This window comes from Heptranchias perlo, chromosome 24, assembly GCF_035084215.1.
Source record: "Heptranchias perlo isolate sHepPer1 chromosome 24, sHepPer1.hap1, whole genome shotgun sequence".
Classification (NCBI taxonomy): Eukaryota; Metazoa; Chordata; class Chondrichthyes; order Hexanchiformes; family Hexanchidae; genus Heptranchias; species Heptranchias perlo.
In genome coordinates this window covers 39,962,531-39,979,648 of record NC_090348.1, presented here as the reverse complement: position 1 = coordinate 39,979,648, position 17,118 = coordinate 39,962,531, and the positions used below count along the sequence as shown (strand labels likewise).

The following is a 17,118-nucleotide window of genomic DNA, read 5'->3' as shown; positions in this document are numbered from 1 at the left end:
AAGCTTTTACTCCTCATCTCTCCTACTCTTTTCAACCTTGCTAATATTCAGCACTGTGGGCGCTGGCTATTCAGCTGCAGAAGCTTTTGATTCGATCTGTTTTAAATTTAATTTTCACCAATTTAACTTTGTCATGTTGTCTTCCTGGCCCTGACCGACCTTGAAGTCATATTCTGAGTTCACTGTATCTATACTATTTAATACTTCACTCCCTACATTACAACACTGACTGCACTTCAAAAAGTACTTCATTGGCTGTAAAGCGCTTTGGGACATCCTGAGATGGTGAAAGGCGCTATATAAATGCAAGTTATTTCTTTATCCGTCTCATTGAAGTTTCCCCCTTAAACCTCTCTTTCAGACTGTGGAGTTTAACAGTTATAGAAGCAGGGCATACCATAATATGAGGACCCACTATAATTCTTATTATTGCACATAATGCTTATCATGGGAATTTTGTATCAGCTACCATAAAGTCTTTCTAACTGCTAAATCGACCATTTTTCATCAATCCCAGGGGAATTGAGTGAGGAGCTACTGTATTTTAAATATACCACTTTTACAACGGTGCTCCTTCAGCTTAGATTCTGGGAGACCAGCACTCGTGAACTGGCTGCCCCACCGTGTTCACACTGTTCAACCCGGCTCCCTTATCCCAGCAGCAGACTCCCCTCGGGGAGTCACCCCCTAGTTTATTGTGAGTCTACGATTCTGCCGCTGGGGTTAGGGAGCCAGATTTACTACTGCAAATGCCAGGGGCCGACTCGTTGACTGCCGATCTCTGGGAGTCAGAATTAAACAGCCAGAAATCTCATTCTGAAGGCACACAGGGGGTGAAATTCATCAGGCAGTAATGGAAAAAGATGCTGCCGCTCAGTACAAATCTCACCCCTTACTGTTGCCGTTACACCCTGTCGAAAGACTTATAGCTTTTGTAGGTTCCCCCCTCTTTTTGTCACTTAGGATACATTCGTGGTTAAGATCAACTTTTTTTTCTTCTGGCAAATAATTAACACTCTTAAAAGGGCCCAGCTGCATGAGTTGGATGTTTATGGGCTGGCTTTATGACCGCTTTTCTGAGATTAAGGGCTTGAATTTCCTGAGTATTTGCACCCAGAAACACGTGCAATCTGGCGACGAATCAAAGAGATTGTGGAACTTTGGGCCTCAGTGAGTTACGCGCGTAACTTATTTACGGCCAAATCTCCTCGATCGTTTACGTTCGTCTCGAGATCCCTTCGCTCGAACGTATCTCTTGCCCACAAAACTGCCCCCCCCCCCCCCCCCGCATATAAAAGCGAGTCTCCTGCAACTGCGCTGGTGCGGAGACGCTCCTCAAATTGCGACCAGATTTTCAGGCGCAGCAGGAAACAGAACTAATTTTTCTGCTGGGTTTAAAATTTTTAATTTAACCTCAATGAGAGCCGCTGTGCATTTTACGTTTTGCTGAATGGTTTTTTTTAATGGCCCAAGTATAAGTCATATTAAAAATTGAAAATCTTCCTCAATTCCAGGTTCTTAAACATGGTTAAATGAGGTGTTGAGTTTACCACTTTCCTCAGGCCCCAATTGTTTACGCTAATTTCCGCCCATTTTACGTTCCGACGTATTCTAATGAGATTCACAGGAAATCTGAACAGAACTTGACATTGGCGGAATGGATTGGGGGGCATTTTCAGGTCTAACTTCCAGATTACGTCCAAGGAGGAAATTACAGACATAAGAGTCGAGAATGTGACCGGCTGATCGGCAGTTAGCGACGTGTTGCGATGGATGTATCCAACGTATGACTGACAGTCCCGTTTAATAGCACAGAAAGGATAAAGTGTCCACTTGGCTCACCATCAGCGCACTAACATTTCACAAAATGTGGATGAGGGAGGTCACTTAGTTCCAGAAAGATCCGCAAGTTTCCCTCCACACACACGCACACACACACAAACACTCAAAGCTTCCAGCTGTTTGTTAATTCATTCCAGGGATTGTGACTCTACCCAGGAATTCATTTCAGACATTTATCACTCTGTGTGTCAAGTATTTCCTGACATTGGTCTTAAAGTTACATATGAACCTGTGCCCTCCTTGCTCTATTGTCACAGTTTAAGAACATAAGAAATAGGAGCAGGAGTAGGCCATTCGGCCCCTCGAGCCTGCTCCGCCATTCAATGAGATCACGGCTGATCTTCTATCTCAACTCCACTTTCCCGCCCTATCACCATATCCATCGATTCCCTCAGTCTCCAAAAATCTATCGATCTCAGTCTTGAATATACTCAATGACTGAGTTTAATTTGAAGTAGTGCTTCTGATTTACCTCTCTATACTGTTAACTATCTTATATATTCTATCAGGTCTCCTCTCGCTTGCTATGATTCAGATTAACCTGCCCTCCCTCACATTCAGGACCACTGGAAAATTGTCGGCAAAAATTGCAGGGATTTTTTTGCCATTGCTTCTGAAGAAGTTGTGGGCTATTGAGGTTGCTTTGGCTTAGTCTGTTTGTTAAATCGCTTTAAAGTCGTTTGTTAATCCCCTTCCCATCCCAGTAAATGCAGCCATATTTTCCCCTTTCCCAGTTCTCGCTGGCACACTTCCCCACCCCCACCTCTGCCCCACCATCACCGATTCTTGGAGCAAGTGCTCCTCCCCCCACCGGTTAACTGAGCCAGTGCTTTCCCCTCCTCCATTAGTTCACGGAGCCCGTGCTCCTCCCTTCCCCCCCTCCCCCACTGGTTCACGGAGCCAGTGCTCCTCCCTTCCCCCCCTCCCCCACTGGTTCACGGAGCCCGTGCTCCTCCCTTCCCCCCCTCCCCCACTGGTTCACGGAGCCCGTGCTCCTCCCTTCCCCACTGGTTCACAGAGCCCGTGCTCCTCCCTTCCCCACTGGTTCACAGAGCCAGTGCGCCTCCCTTCCCCACTGGTTCACAGAGCCAGTGCGCCTCCCTTCCCCACTGGTTCACAGAGCCAGTGCGCCTCCCTTCCCCACTGGTTCACAGAGCCAGTGCGCCTCCCTTCCCCACTGGTTCACAGAGCCAGTGCGCCTCCCTTCCCCACTGGTTCACAGAGCCAGTGCGCCTCCCTTCCCCACTGGTTCACAGAGCCAGTGCGCCTCCCTTCCCCACTGGTTCACAGAGCCAGTGCGCCTCCCTTCCCCACTGGTTCACAGAGCCAGTGCGCCTCCCTTCCCCACTGGTTCACAGAGCCAGTGCGCCTCCCTTCCCCACTGGTTCACAGAGCCAGTGCGCCTCCCTTCCCCACTGGTTCACAGAGCCAGTGCGCCTCCCTTCCCCACTGGTTCACAGAGCCAGTGCGCCTCCCTTCCCCACTGGTTCACAGAGCCAGTGCGCCTCCCTTCCCCACTGGTTCACAGAGCCAGTGCGCCTCCCTTCCCCACTGGTTCACAGAGCCAGTGCGCCTCCCTTCCCCACTGGTTCACAGAGCCAGTGCGCCTCCCTTCCCCCCTCCTCCACTGGTTCACGGAGCCGGTGCTCCTCCCTTCTCCCCCTCCCCCACTGGTTCACTGAGCCAGTGCTCCTCCCTTCCCCTCCTCCCCCACTGGTTCACTGAGCCGATGCCCTCCCTTCCCCCTTCCCTACTGGTTTGCGGGGCCCATGAAGGACGGCCGATCGGCAATGCCAGTCTTACGCCGAGCGGCAAGTTGAAAATCTACCCCATTGAACTCACAATCGGGCTCTCGAGTCTCACTGGATGCCTGCTGTCGAAGAGTTCCAGTTGCAATTGCGGTTCCAAGCATAAAAATATTTGGCAGCCACTGACTTTAATCACCGACAATAAAGTCCCCACTAAGGTACGACCCTGACGTCCTTATGGTACCGGACGGAAGTCTTTGTGAATGGCAACTGCAACTAATAGCGTGACGATTTTAGCACAGGTTAAGATACTTGCTTTGGCCCCACTGCAGCACCAGGTTCATGTCTCAGCATGACTCACGCCGAGCTCGGTCACTGCGTGTGCGGTGAGTTACATCAGTTCTCGGGTTGGGCCAACCGCCTCTCGGAAGCAGAGTCTCCCACTCTAGAGAGGAAAGAAAAAACTGAAACGTTTGGTTGACAACACAGCAGCACCAGAAACGACACCCGAAAAAGGGGGAGCCCGGGCCCCCCACCCGCACCTTCCCAGGCCATCGAGTCCATCACAGAGTGGGGAAAACTGAAGTGCTCTTTGGTTAAAAAAAAAGCACGAAGAAGATTAGTGCAGCAACCCCTTGTCATAACATCCTTTCACAGCCAATGATATAAATGGTCTTCTCTGTAACATGGCTAGTGAGCTATGGAGTGGAGTGAACCAAAATCACAGGTAGCCCTGAGCGGGTCGGAGCGGAATCTTCCAGAGTACTGTTTCCCTTATTGACACTGGGGTTTTTGCCTCTCCCAGGAGATTACATGGCTGGGGAGGGAGGGGGGTAGGAAGTGTCTAGTCACACTGGTCCAGCCATCATGGTGTGGGGCAGGGTTGATGGACCAGCTGGTCTTTTCCTGCCCATTATATACGTATAATAGTCCTTGCATCCATTGGGAAAATTTCATTTAGAAAGGCTGAGTTTCCTATCTCCTCCCCATCTCCTGAAGCTGTTGACCTTTACTGGATTAGTCCATCGTGGATTAATCTTCTAAAGTTCTCTCTATTCAGGAACCGTTCCTTTAGATTGGAAAATTGCACAACACTCCACTATTTAAGGAAGGTGAGAGAGGGAAACCAGGGAATTATAGACCAGTTAGCCCAACATCTGTTGTCGGAAAATTACTAGAGTCTATAATTAAAGATAGAGTGACTGAACACCTTGAAAATTTTCAGCTGATCAGAGAGAACCAGCATGGATTTGTAAAGGGTAGGTCATGCCTGACGAACCTGATTGAATTTTTTGAAGAGGTGACTAAAGTAGTGGACGGGGGAATGTCTATGGATGTTGCTTATACGGACTTTCAGAAGGCATTCGATAAAGTCCCTCATAAGAGACTGTTAGCTAAAGTTGAAGCTCATGGAATTGAAGGCAAATTATTGACCTGGTGAGGAAATTGGCTGAGTGGCAGGAGACAGAGAGTAGGGATAATGGGCAGGTACTCAAATTGGCAGGATGTGACTAGTGGTGTACAACAGGGATCTGTGTTGGGACCTCAACTATTCACTGCATTTATTAATGACTTAGATGACGGGATAGAGAGCCACATATCCATGTTTACCAATGATAGTTTGCACAAAGATAGGCAGCATTGTGTAAATGGAAGCATAAAATTACAGCGAGATATTAATAGATTAAGTGAATGGGCAAAACTATGGCAAATAGATTCCAATATAGGCAAGTGTGAGGTCTTCCACTTTGGACCAAAAAAGGATGGATCAAAGTACTTTCTAAATGGTGAAAGGCTCAGAACAGTGGGGGTCCAAAGAGACTTAGGGGCCCATGTGCAAAGATCATTAAAATGTCATGGGCAGGTACGGAAAATAATTAAAAAGGCAAATGGAATGCTGGCCTTTATATCTAGAGGACTAGAATACAAGGGGGTAGAAGTTATGCAGCAGCTATTCAAAGCCCTGGTTAGACCACACCTGGAGTATTATGTTCAATTCTGGACACCACAACTTAGGAAGGATATATTGGCCTTGGAGGGAGTGCAGCGTAGATTTACTAGAATGATACCTGGACTCCAAGGGTTAAGTTACAAGGAGAGATTACAAAAAATAGGGTTGTATTCCCTGGAATTTAGATTAAAGGGTGATTTGATCAAAGCTTTTAAAATATTAAGGGGAACTGATAGGGTAGATAGAGAGAAACTATTTTTGCTGGTTGGGGAGTCTAGGACTGGGGGACAGAGCCTAAAAATTAGAGCCAGGACTTTCAGGAGTGAAGTTAGGATACACCTCGACACGCAAAGGGTGGTAGAAGTTTGGAACTCTCTTCCGCAAATGTCAGAGCTAGCTCAATTGTTAATTTTAAATCTGAGATTTTTGTTAACCAAAGGTATTAAGGGATATGGGGCTAAGGCGGGTAATATGGAGTTAGCTCGCAGATCAGCCATTATCTCATTGAGTGGCAGAAGAGGCTTGAGGGGCTAAATGGCCTACTCCTGTTGCTATGGGCAATGGGTACCCCAGGGTACCTCGGCCACATAGTCATTCTTCACACTGCAGCCTAATTGACTAGGGGCTGTTGAATCTGGGGCAGGTAGTGGTGGGATGGGGGTGAGAAGGAAGTGATGCTGCAGTCAATCCAATCACATTCCAACCCGACATGTAAACACATGCACTTCCAACAGAGGTCACGTATAGGGATCAGGGGCCTAACATTTTCCCCCCTCCCCCCCCCCGCAATTCCCTAGCCCAGGGCTGTTGAGGTCAATACCATTGCTGAGGCTTCCCTGACAGATCAGCGAACTTAGCACAGAGCAGAAACGCGACTAGGACTGTACTGGCCTGAATGGCTCAGTACGACCACTGGTCAGTGCATTTATCAATTCAGCCACAGGGGCAGGGGAGAGCCTGTTCTCAGCTCTTGATGACAAGTCTAATCCAAAGTGGTCTCTGTATAAAAGGCTCATTTTTATCCTTTAGGCTGTGTTTTGACTTAACCTCTCAACGCACCAGACTAATAACCATTAATACAGCAACATTCATAGCATAACATTTTAAGAGCCTACATCTTGTTTATTTATTAGTTCATTTTTGAGTCTAATACTGACGCGTGTGCATTTCAATCGCACGTTAGGTTTTGTGTTGGCTGGGACACAAAAAAAAGGCATCGGAAAACAGTATAAATAGCTGTATTTGTCCAAAAAAAAGAGAAAACAAAAACAAAAACAGTTAAATACTGAACTAAAACAGGAATGAGGAACAGAAGTAGCTAGTAAGATTGGCAGTGTCTCGTCTACACAACAAAGAGAATAAACAAAAAAGGACGTGGAACAGTGAGGTTTGCAGAACGGTCAAACAACAGTGAACGCCACCAACAGCACACAAAGAGAGACGAGTATTAGGAAAAATGGTTTAATATTTGAGACAGAAGCAAAAACTGCATCACACAATAACATACGTTACAAAAATAAGTCCGACTGTTCCACAGTTATGTTCACAATGAAGACAGAGAATCAGGAAAAAACTTGGATTTCAACAGCAAAAAGCAAACCCCTAATTTTTTTTTAAACTAATACAGTTATCCCACTGTAGGTGGTTGAATACTGCTAGTCCTAATACCTTATGTAACTGCACAATACATAATTGAAGTGAAACTTACCCATTTTTTTTGACAAAAATTCTTGACATTTAAGCATATGCAAAGAAAAGAGGAAAGCAAGCCAAAGTTCTCTTGTTTTTTTTTGTTGTAAATTCTTAAAACGAAATTATCGCCACTTTTCTCTGCACCAACCAGAAATCAAACTCAAAATCAGTCATGACTGGGCCCACACACAGGTAAGGCGCAGAAATATCCATTTTTTAATTTCCAGTATAAAAAATTTCCACTGGTACAAAATGCATAATTACAATCAAGTTGTAGAAATACGAAAGCCCACATTTTTTAAAATTTTTTTTTTTTTTTTTTTGAGTGTGTGTGTTGTGTTGACTTTTTTTTTCTCAAAAAAAACTTCCATCACATACAGAGTCAAATGCACCAAAAAGAATTACAGCACTCACATGGGCTTGCAGTTCCCCCACTCATTTTGCATTAACTTTGGCTTTTCTCAAACAAATACTTAAAACTATATACTTTTTTTTTCTTTAAATCTTAATCCTAAATGATAATAATAAGTCTACAAACACCAGATCTCACATCACAGGAGCACGAACACTTGTCTTGTGTGACATTTTCCAAAAAACGCAATGAAGCTACAGTTTTTTTTTCTCCTTTTTTTTTTACTTAAGATTTTTAAAAAACAGAAACAATGTGTTTGGGGGTGGGGATGGGTGGGCGGTGGGGGGAAATGAATTCAGAACAGAGGAGGCCAGAAATCAATCCCCAAGGCGATGGAAGTCGCACTGATTCAATCTGCTCCCAGCCCTCATTGCAGAGAAATATTGGCCCGTTAACAGTTAACGCTTTATTACATACCGAGTGCATGCACAGAGGAATGACAAATGTTTTTGCAATGGTTAGAAAGTCATACGAGGCAGCTAAGGCTGCTTATTTATTAATTAATTAATTTTTTAAAACCAGTTCTAAACGTTCCTGCCTTGGGGTGTTGTTGTTTTTTTTGTGTGTTTTTTTTTAAAAAAAATTTAAATTTCACAACTAAGAAAAAAAGCTTTGTGAGGTTTGCTTTCACAGCGTCTCTTATGAACGGCGAGGTCGAGAAACATGGGCACTTTTACAAAGAGAAATAACAAACAATTAACAATCTCAGGCAACAAGACCACAGCTTTAGCAATTTAACAAACTTTTTTTTCTCTCCCGTTTTAATCTATTTTTTTCCTTTAATTTTTTTCAAACATGAGAGAATTATTACAAAACACTTAAGTAACAAAATACCCATGTTATCAAATTACTTCTCACAAATAACACAATTAAGCGCTAGGCAGGAAGTACCTTTATTTTTTTTTGGAATTTGGCACTAATTCCACTGATTTAAATTGCTGTTTTCTTCTTTTCCAAAAGAAAAAAAGAAGCCATCTCACATTTTGCTGAACAAAGAGTACGTCAAACTGTTAATCTCACAATGAAAAAAAAAGAAACAAAATCGGACATCAAACGCTTCACACGCAAAGCACAAGATTTTTTTGTCCTGGAATTGTATAATTTTTTTTTTCCTTTTCACCACCGATCTGACGAGTAAGATTTTTTTTGGCCGCCAAAAAAAATTCTTTTGCCGAGTGAACCAAAAAAAACTTTCGAAACACTTAATTATATAACCTTAAAAATCGCGATGACACCAAAACTTAACCCACATAGTAACCAACGTGACGAAGTTTACACTTACTGCTTTGTATTTTCTTCTCCGATACACTTAAACAGTATAAAATATAGGTCATTTAATGTGCATTTACCACAGATTGTCTAGGTGTGAATCAGTTCAGCAAAAGGTGACACAAATAGGTAGTCTTTCCCCAAACATGGGTCATCTCTTTTTTTTTTAATTATTATCTTAAACTAGTCTACAAAAAAAGTGGTTTTTTTCTTTTCTATATATATCGATGAGAAAGTGAGCCACTTAAATGGCCTTTATCAAAACTTTACACTGCCTGAAAAATGTAAAAACTATTACAGAGCTCTTGATAATATCTGACCAGTTTCTTCAACTGTTCAGAAGTAGTCTGCTTCATTGAGAAACCAACATTCTGCACTCTGGCCACATATTGCTATCGCTATTCCAAGTGACCAGACAGAACGCCAATCCCTGTATAATACTTTCAAGTTTGTTTCATGAAAAAAAAGAAACATTTTCGCCACAGGTTTTTTTTTCTTCTCCCCTCATATATATTTTTGTTTTTCTTGCTTTACTTTCTTAAAATAATTTTTTCTTTTTCAGTCTTAACACGAATGCAGCTACGCTTTTTTTTTTCACATTGATCGCTTTAGAATTCAGAGCTACATGAGGTCACATGCAAAAAATCTCGAAAAGTCAAACTAGGTCAGAGGGGTCAAGAAGGAGGACCAAGTGTGATGTGAGGTCAGAAAGACATCAGAAACAATGACGGGACGATGAGCTTTTTTTTTTGAAATTTTTTTTTGACGCCACAGGGACATGCTAGGCAAACGATGAACTAACGAGCATGAAGATGTCTAGGGGAAAAAAAACAAGGAAGAGTCAAAAGTTACACAGAGTCTACGCAGCAGGAACAAAATCATTCTCATGGTTGCAGAAACAATGCAAATCTCAGTCATTAGAATCTACGAGCCATTCACATAAATTTGCATTTTTTTTTTAATAACACTGTGGGGAAAAAAAAAGCAACGGCAACAGATTAAAAAAAAACACCCAAAAGAATCCATCCGTACTTTAAAAGAGATAAAAGAGATGGATTGGTTTTGGGACAGAAATACAGATTTTTTAATTAAACAAATATATAAACGAGGAAAAAAAAAAGTCACAAGATAAAACAACAAACTTGAATTTGACTAGATAATGGAAGCTACGAGTAATGAGATACCACACAAGTGAAGGGTACGAAAAAACAATAGGAGAAGCATGATTGTTACAAGTTGTGTTTTGTGTGTGTTTAACTGCAAGGATAAACTAGTCCCCACTTAGCACATCTTAAGACTACTTCACGAGGCAGGCTCTAACTATTATAGAGGATGAGTTCTCTCAGGTATCCAATAAATTAACTATAGGTAATTAATAAATAACTTCCATCTTTCTGAGGCAGTAAAAATTTGTATAAAAATAGAGCTGCTTTTTTTACAAATAAAATGTACAGGCCTGTGGCTTTCCTTTTTTATTTTTGATTTAACCTTCAGTAAATGTTACCATTTAACCTTCTCTTTTATTTTACCCCTTGCCCCCTCCCAAAAAAAAAGAGCCCCATATGGCGGTGGAAACAGATCTCAAAGGCTTTTGTTTACAAAAAAAAGACCGATGTGATCTGATCGCAAAAGCTTATTATCTAACTCGTGATCACGTCCTAATAGATAAATTCTCATTGGAGTGAGAAAGAGAGAGAGAGAGAGAGAGAGAGAGAGAGAAAAAGAGTGAGAAACAAAATTAAAAAAAGAAAATGTTAGTGCTTCACTTGGCATCACTTTCAGACTAGGCCACCGCGTCATTAACCCGTAAACTGCTGGTGCCCTTTCTAATCTACGTTAACTGGGTCCATTAAGCTAATAAAGCACCTGGTGCCCCATAATCACATGGGCCCGTTTGGCACCAGTGGCTGCTGAGTTAAATTGCACATTTCGGTTATTTTTAAAAATCCTTTTTAAGACATCTTTTTTTTTGCAAAATTAGTTTTTTTTTACGGAACAAAGCAAAAAAATTAAATACTGTAATACAATAAGATTTAAGATACTAAACGTAACGGGAATGGGAGGAAAACGGGTGGTGGGGGGAGAATGGAAGTGTAATGTTAAAAACTGTCTCTTGATGAATGTTGGCAATGATCCTCCTCAGCCAACGTACTGAGACGGGCTGGTTCATGGGACTTACCCTAACAAAGCTAAAGTAACAGCATTAACCTCCCACACTAGACTCAGTACGGTTTGCTGTCGTTCTTGGATCGCTTCAGCTGAACCTTCAAGCGTTTCATTCCAATCTGAAAGCCATTCATGGCCTGGATAGCAGCCTGCGCAGAGACTGGATTGTCGTAGCTTACAAAACCTGCCGGGGTAGTGGGGGGGGGGAATAGAAAAGGAAAAACATGGAACAATCTCACAACAACTTGCATTTATATAGCGCCTTTAACATAGTAAAACGCCCCGAGATGCTTCACAGGAGCGATTATCAGACAAAATTTGACACCGAGCCACATGAGGAGATACTAGGTCAGGTGACCAAAAGCTTGGTCAAAGAGGTAGGTTTTAAGGAGCGTCCTAAAGGAGGAGAGGTAGAGATGTGGGGAGGTTTAGGGAGGGAATTCTTGTCATCTGAAGGCATGGCCGCCAATGGCGGAGCGATGAAAATCGGGGATGCGCAAGAGGCCAGAATTGGAGGAGCGCCGAGATCAGAGGGTTGTAGGGCTGGAGGAGGTTACAGAGATAGGGAGGGGCGAGGCCACGGATGGATTTGAAAGCAAGGATGAGAATTTTAAAATTGAGGCGTTGCCGGACTGGGAGCCGATGTAGGTCAGCGAGCCCAAGGGTGATGGATGAACGGGACTTAGGATAAGGGCAGCAGAGTTTTGGATAGCAGCAGGGCAAGATTATGGAGGGTGGAAAGTGGGAGGGCATTGGAAGAGTCAAGTCTAGAGGTAACAAAAGCATGGATAAGGGTTTCAGCAGCAGATGAGCTGAGGCAGGGGCGGAGATGGGCGATGTTACAAAGGTGGAAGTAGGTTGTCGTGGTGATGGAGAGGACATGGGATTGAATAATAGTCTAATGAAAGAAAGACTTACATTTATAAAGCGGCATATCTCATCTCAGGAATGTGGCCAAAAACTTCACGTACAGTTCATTACATTGACGGCGCCTTGACTGTTGTCATATAGGCCAAAATCCAGAAATCTTAATTTCCGGCTGATGATTTAGGTCAGGGTTTAACTTGTCATCAGCATAACCACCCGCAGCACTTCCTTAATCACACATTCCTAATCGCATGATCCGGGTTTCAGAGAGCACTCATTTTTCACTGTGCTACTTTTTTTTAGGGTTAGGAATTAGGCCAGAACTTAACCAGCCGTTAGAAAACTAGTTGAGTTACGGACCTGCATCTGCTTCGTGTGTCATTGTCATGTCATGTCACTACACCGTAACTCTGGGCATTTTATGCTGCATTTATCTAAGAAGGCCTGATTTGGACACAGTGAAGACAGACAGACTTGCATTTATATAGCACCTTCTATTGCCTCAGGACGTCCCAAAGTGCATAACGGCCAATGAAGTACTTTTGAAGCGTAGTCATTGTTGTAATGTAGGAAATGCGGCAGCCAGTTTGTGCACAGCAAGGTCCCACAAGTATCATTGAAATAATGATCAGTTATGTTGGTTCAGGCATAAATGTTGGCTGGGACACCTGGAGAGCTCCCCTGCTCTTCTTCGAATAGTGCCATGGGATCTTTTACAGCCACCTGAGGGCAGACGGGGCCTCAGTTCAACGTCTCATCTGAAAGATGGCACCTCTGATAGTGCAGCACTCCCTCAATATTGCACTGAATTGCCAGCCTAGGTTTTGTGCTCAAGTCTCTGGAGTGGGGCTTAAAGCCATGACCTTCTGACTCAGAGGAGAGAGTGCTACCCACTGAGCCACAGAGAAGGCAATTTTAACCTAACCCGCCTTCGGGAAACTGGGTTTACACCCCGCCCAATTTTACTCTCCATTGAAATCAATTGTACACTTAACGAGATACAGGTCAGTACTAAAATTAAAAGGAAAACGTATTTTGGTGCAGTGTGTGACACTTTCTAAATCTCAGATGATGAAACGTTTTTTTTTGTTTCCATTTTTTTCTCCTCCTAAAAGCACAGGCCCCTCGTTGGTGCCAGCTGCTTCTGTAACCTTGCCCAAGTTCTACATGGATAATGAGCTTGGATAATGAGTCGGCAGGCTACCCGAACGTGGGCAGCGTAACAACCGATCCCAGTCCGAGTGTCACCCGCCATCCACAGGGGCCCACTGGCTCACGATGGGGAGCAGGAGGTGATTTTACCCTCTCTGACAGTGGGGCACTGAGGCCAATGGCAGCAGTTTATCATTGTCTAGCTGAGACTAACTCAGAACACAACAGGAAATAAAACCTGGGGCCTCTGGGTGTGTTTAACACCGCCTATTGCATTTACCAACTGAACCATTAGGAGAGCCAATTTAGCTCTTTTTCCAATCGTTGGACACATTTTTGGGCTAACACAATCTGTGCGTGCACTATCAATGATAACATCAGGCACCAAGTCAGACCTTTTACATGAAACCCATTCACACATACGTACCAAAGCACTTGCTAAGATTGGTCTGTTTATCAATGAAGACTTTAGCAGACACAACATTTCCAAACGGCATAAACATCTGTAGGATGTCCTGATCTCCAAACTCTTGGGGAAGATGGTATATAAACAGATTTGCACCTTCTGGCCCTGAGGATGAGATTGAACAAAACTTAAGTCTCACACACACACACACACACACACAAAACAAAGTTCTACGTATATTTAGATTAACATCTGTGCTTTGTTTCTGAAGCTGCGAACATTTTTATTTCGGTCAACGTCTTTAAAGATATGTTAAAACAAGGTTCTGATAATGCAATCAACAGCTACCATAGCTCTCTGATAGGAATCTGTAAGGCTCAGGTCCTAGCTCTGCCTTCGTATGACTGGCCATCTCAGATGAGAAAGTTTGGCCATTTCTCATCTGTAAGACTGAATGCTATAAGGCAGTGATAGGATCAGTGTTCTGCAAGCAGGCAGCAGGAAACTGGTAGCGGACATCTTGTGCATTAACCTGCTTGATCTTGACCTCTCTGACAAGAGACTATCTTGAAGAAGTCTGCTACACCAGAATTTCCAAGATTCCAACCCCACCCCCTACAAGGAAGAGAATTTGCTGTAGAAAATAAACAACTGTGCTAAATGTTCTACTACAGAACCCATTATGACAGGCCAGGTATCATACAAGTGACAGTTCTGACAGGACCTATTCTCACAAGCAGCACTGATACACATGAGTAAAACCATGTCAGTAAGACACTGTTAATGAGCTATAGTCTCCACAGGCCATGGGGGATTCATTTTACATTAAACACAAACGTTCCAAGATATGGCAGGAGCATTAGACTGTCGGCTAATAATTCATGCAAGTGAATTATTGTTTTTAATTAGGTGATAAATTTGGCTGGCACAAGTATACAAGGCAATAACATCTCCTACACACTGATTAAAGCGCCTCTGCATTTAACAAGCACACACAACCCATTTATTTCTAGGACGCTCGGGGTCAATAAAGTGTGCGCTGTATTACATTAAAAGTTTATTAAAGGGGTAATGAGACTTGTTTGGTTTTAAAGTGGCAACAAAAATATAAGAAAATAGGAGACATTAAAAAAAAGACAGAACCCAGCTAAATGGACATCGTATAATGCTCATCATCATTATCAAACACCAAAAGTGACCATTACCGATTTAACCCCAATAACTTTCATTACCAATATCTTTTCCTAAGTTAGCCAAATGCTTTCATCGAATTATGTCATTACTGATTCAATATCACTATCGTTATCACTCATTACAAGCACTCTCCACCAATTTAACTCCAGTAGATTATTCTTCTTTATTCCAACTTCCTCCATGTTCTGTGGTAGTTAGCCGGGTTAACAAAAGGGAGACATGGGAATGTAACCCTATACACCTCAATTAAAACCTCCCCATAGCCTCCTTTGTTCCAAAGAAAACAACCTCAGCCTATCCAATCTTTCTTCATAGTTAAAATTCTACATTCCAGGAAACATCCTCGTGAATCTCCTCTGCACCCTCTCTAGTGCAATCACATCTTTCCTGTAATGTGGTGACCAGAACTGTACACAGAATTCTAGCTGTGGTCTAACTAGTGTTTTATACAGTTCTAGCATAACCTCCCTGCTCTTATATTCTATGCCTCGGCTAATAAAGGAAAGTATCCTGTATGCCTTTTTAACCACCTTATCTACCTGTCCTGCTACCTTCAGGGATCTGTGGACATGCGCTCCAAGGTCCCTCTGTTCCTCTACTCCTCACAGTATTCTTCCATTTATTGTGTATTCCCTTGTCTTGTTTGCCCTCCCCAAATGCATTACCTCACACTTCTCTGGATTGAATTCCATTTGCCACTTTTCTGCCCACCTGACCAGTCCATTGATATCTTCCTGCATTCTACCGCTTTCCTCCTCACTATCAACCACACGGCCAAATTTTGTATCATCTGCAAGCTTCTTAATCATGTCCCCTACATTTAAGTCTAAATAATTGATATATATCACAAAAAGCAAGGGACCTAGTACTGAGCCCTGCTGAACCCCACTGGAACAGTCTACCAGTCACAAAAACACCCGTCGACCATTACCCTTTGCTTCCTGCCACTGAGCCAATTCTGGATCCAACTTGTCACTTTCCCTTGGATCCCATGGGCTTGTACTTTTCTGACCAGTCTGCCATGTGGGACCTTGTCAAAAGCCTTCTAAAATCCATGTAGACTACATCAAACGTGTTACCCTCATCGACCCTCCTTGTTACCGCCTCAAAAAATTCAATCATGTTAGTTAGACACGGCCGTCCCGTAACAAATCCATGCTGGTTGTCCTTGATTAATCAGTGCCTTTCTAAATGGTGATTAATTCTGTCCCTCGGAATTTTTTCCAATAATTTGCCCACCACCGAGGTTAGGCTGACTGGCCTGTAATTACTCGGTCTATCCCTTTCTCCCTTTTTAAACAACAGTACAACGTTAGCAGTCCTCCGGCACCACACCTGTAGCCATGGAGGATTGGAAAATGATGGTCAGAACCTCCGTTATTTCCTCCCTTGTTTCTCTTAATAGCCGGGATACATTTCATCCGGGCCTGGCGATTTATCTATTTTCAAGTATGCTAACCCCCTTAACATTTCCTCTCTCACTATGTTTATCCCATCCAATATTTCACACTCCTCCTTAACTACAAATTCTGCATCATCCCCTCTTTTGTGAAGACAGACGCAAAGTATTTGTTAAGAACCATACCCACATCTTCTGCCTCCACACTCGGGTTACCTTTTTGGTATTTAATAGGCCCTACTCTTTCCTTAGTTATCCTCTTGCTCTTTATGCATTTATAAAACATCTTTGGGTTTTCCTTGATTTTACTAGCCAATATTTTCTCATGCCCTTTCTTTGCTTTCCTAATTTCCTTTTCAATTTCACCCCTGCACTTTCTATACTCCTCTAGGCTTTCTGTAGTATTGAACTCTCGGTATCTGACATAAGCTTCCCTTTTTTGCCATATCCTACCCTGTATGCTCCTCGACGTCCAGGGAGCTCTAGATTTAGGAGTCCTTTTTCTTTGTGGGAACATATTTGTTCTGAACCCTCACAATCTCCTCCTTGAATGTCTCTCACTGCTGTGACACTGATTTACCTTCAAGTAGCTCTTTCCAGTCCACTTTTGCTAAATCACATCTCAGCTTAGTAAAATTGGCCTTTCCCCAATTGAGAACTTTTACTCCTGGTCTATTTTTGCCTGCATCAAACGGTGCTAAATCTGGCTTGGGTACTTAATGCTAGGATGGGATGCTCAAAGCAGAAGGTGCTTCATTTCCCACACACTGAGAAGCACCAAATTCACCAAAAAGCAGCTGCTTTCTTTAGCTGGTGCATTAATTATTTTACTTGTAAGATGGTGGATATGCCCTGCTGTTTCCTGTTGGAAAGCCCTTATATTCATTTTCTTCTAAAATACTCAGATCCCAGCACTGCATAAAGTGTACAAAACGATCACTACAACCATTTGAAATCTTTCGTCAAAGGATGAAATGAATCTTCATCTGCCTGGGATTCTCTGTCTGCACCCCATGGTGC

General features: G+C 43.0%; 1 protein-coding gene across 10 annotated transcripts in view; it reads right to left on the bottom strand.

Annotated features, from left to right (window-relative positions):
• Positions 1 to 6,988: 6,988 nt before the first annotated feature.
• celf2 (cugbp, Elav-like family member 2) overlaps positions 6,989 to 17,118 on the bottom strand; it is a 472,545-nt gene continuing 462,415 nt past the window's right edge. For all 10 annotated transcript variants that reach the window (XM_068005125.1, XM_068005127.1, XM_068005132.1 and 7 more), the window contains 3 exons: positions 13,527 to 13,670; positions 11,094 to 11,264; positions 6,989 to 9,730 (listed from right to left, as the gene is read on the bottom strand). In XM_068005125.1, the coding sequence (XP_067861226.1) occupies positions 11,137 to 11,264; positions 13,527 to 13,670 (272 nt within the window). In that variant the 3' untranslated portion in view covers positions 6,989 to 9,730; positions 11,094 to 11,136. The remainder of the gene's footprint in view (positions 9,731 to 11,093; positions 11,265 to 13,526; positions 13,671 to 17,118) is intronic.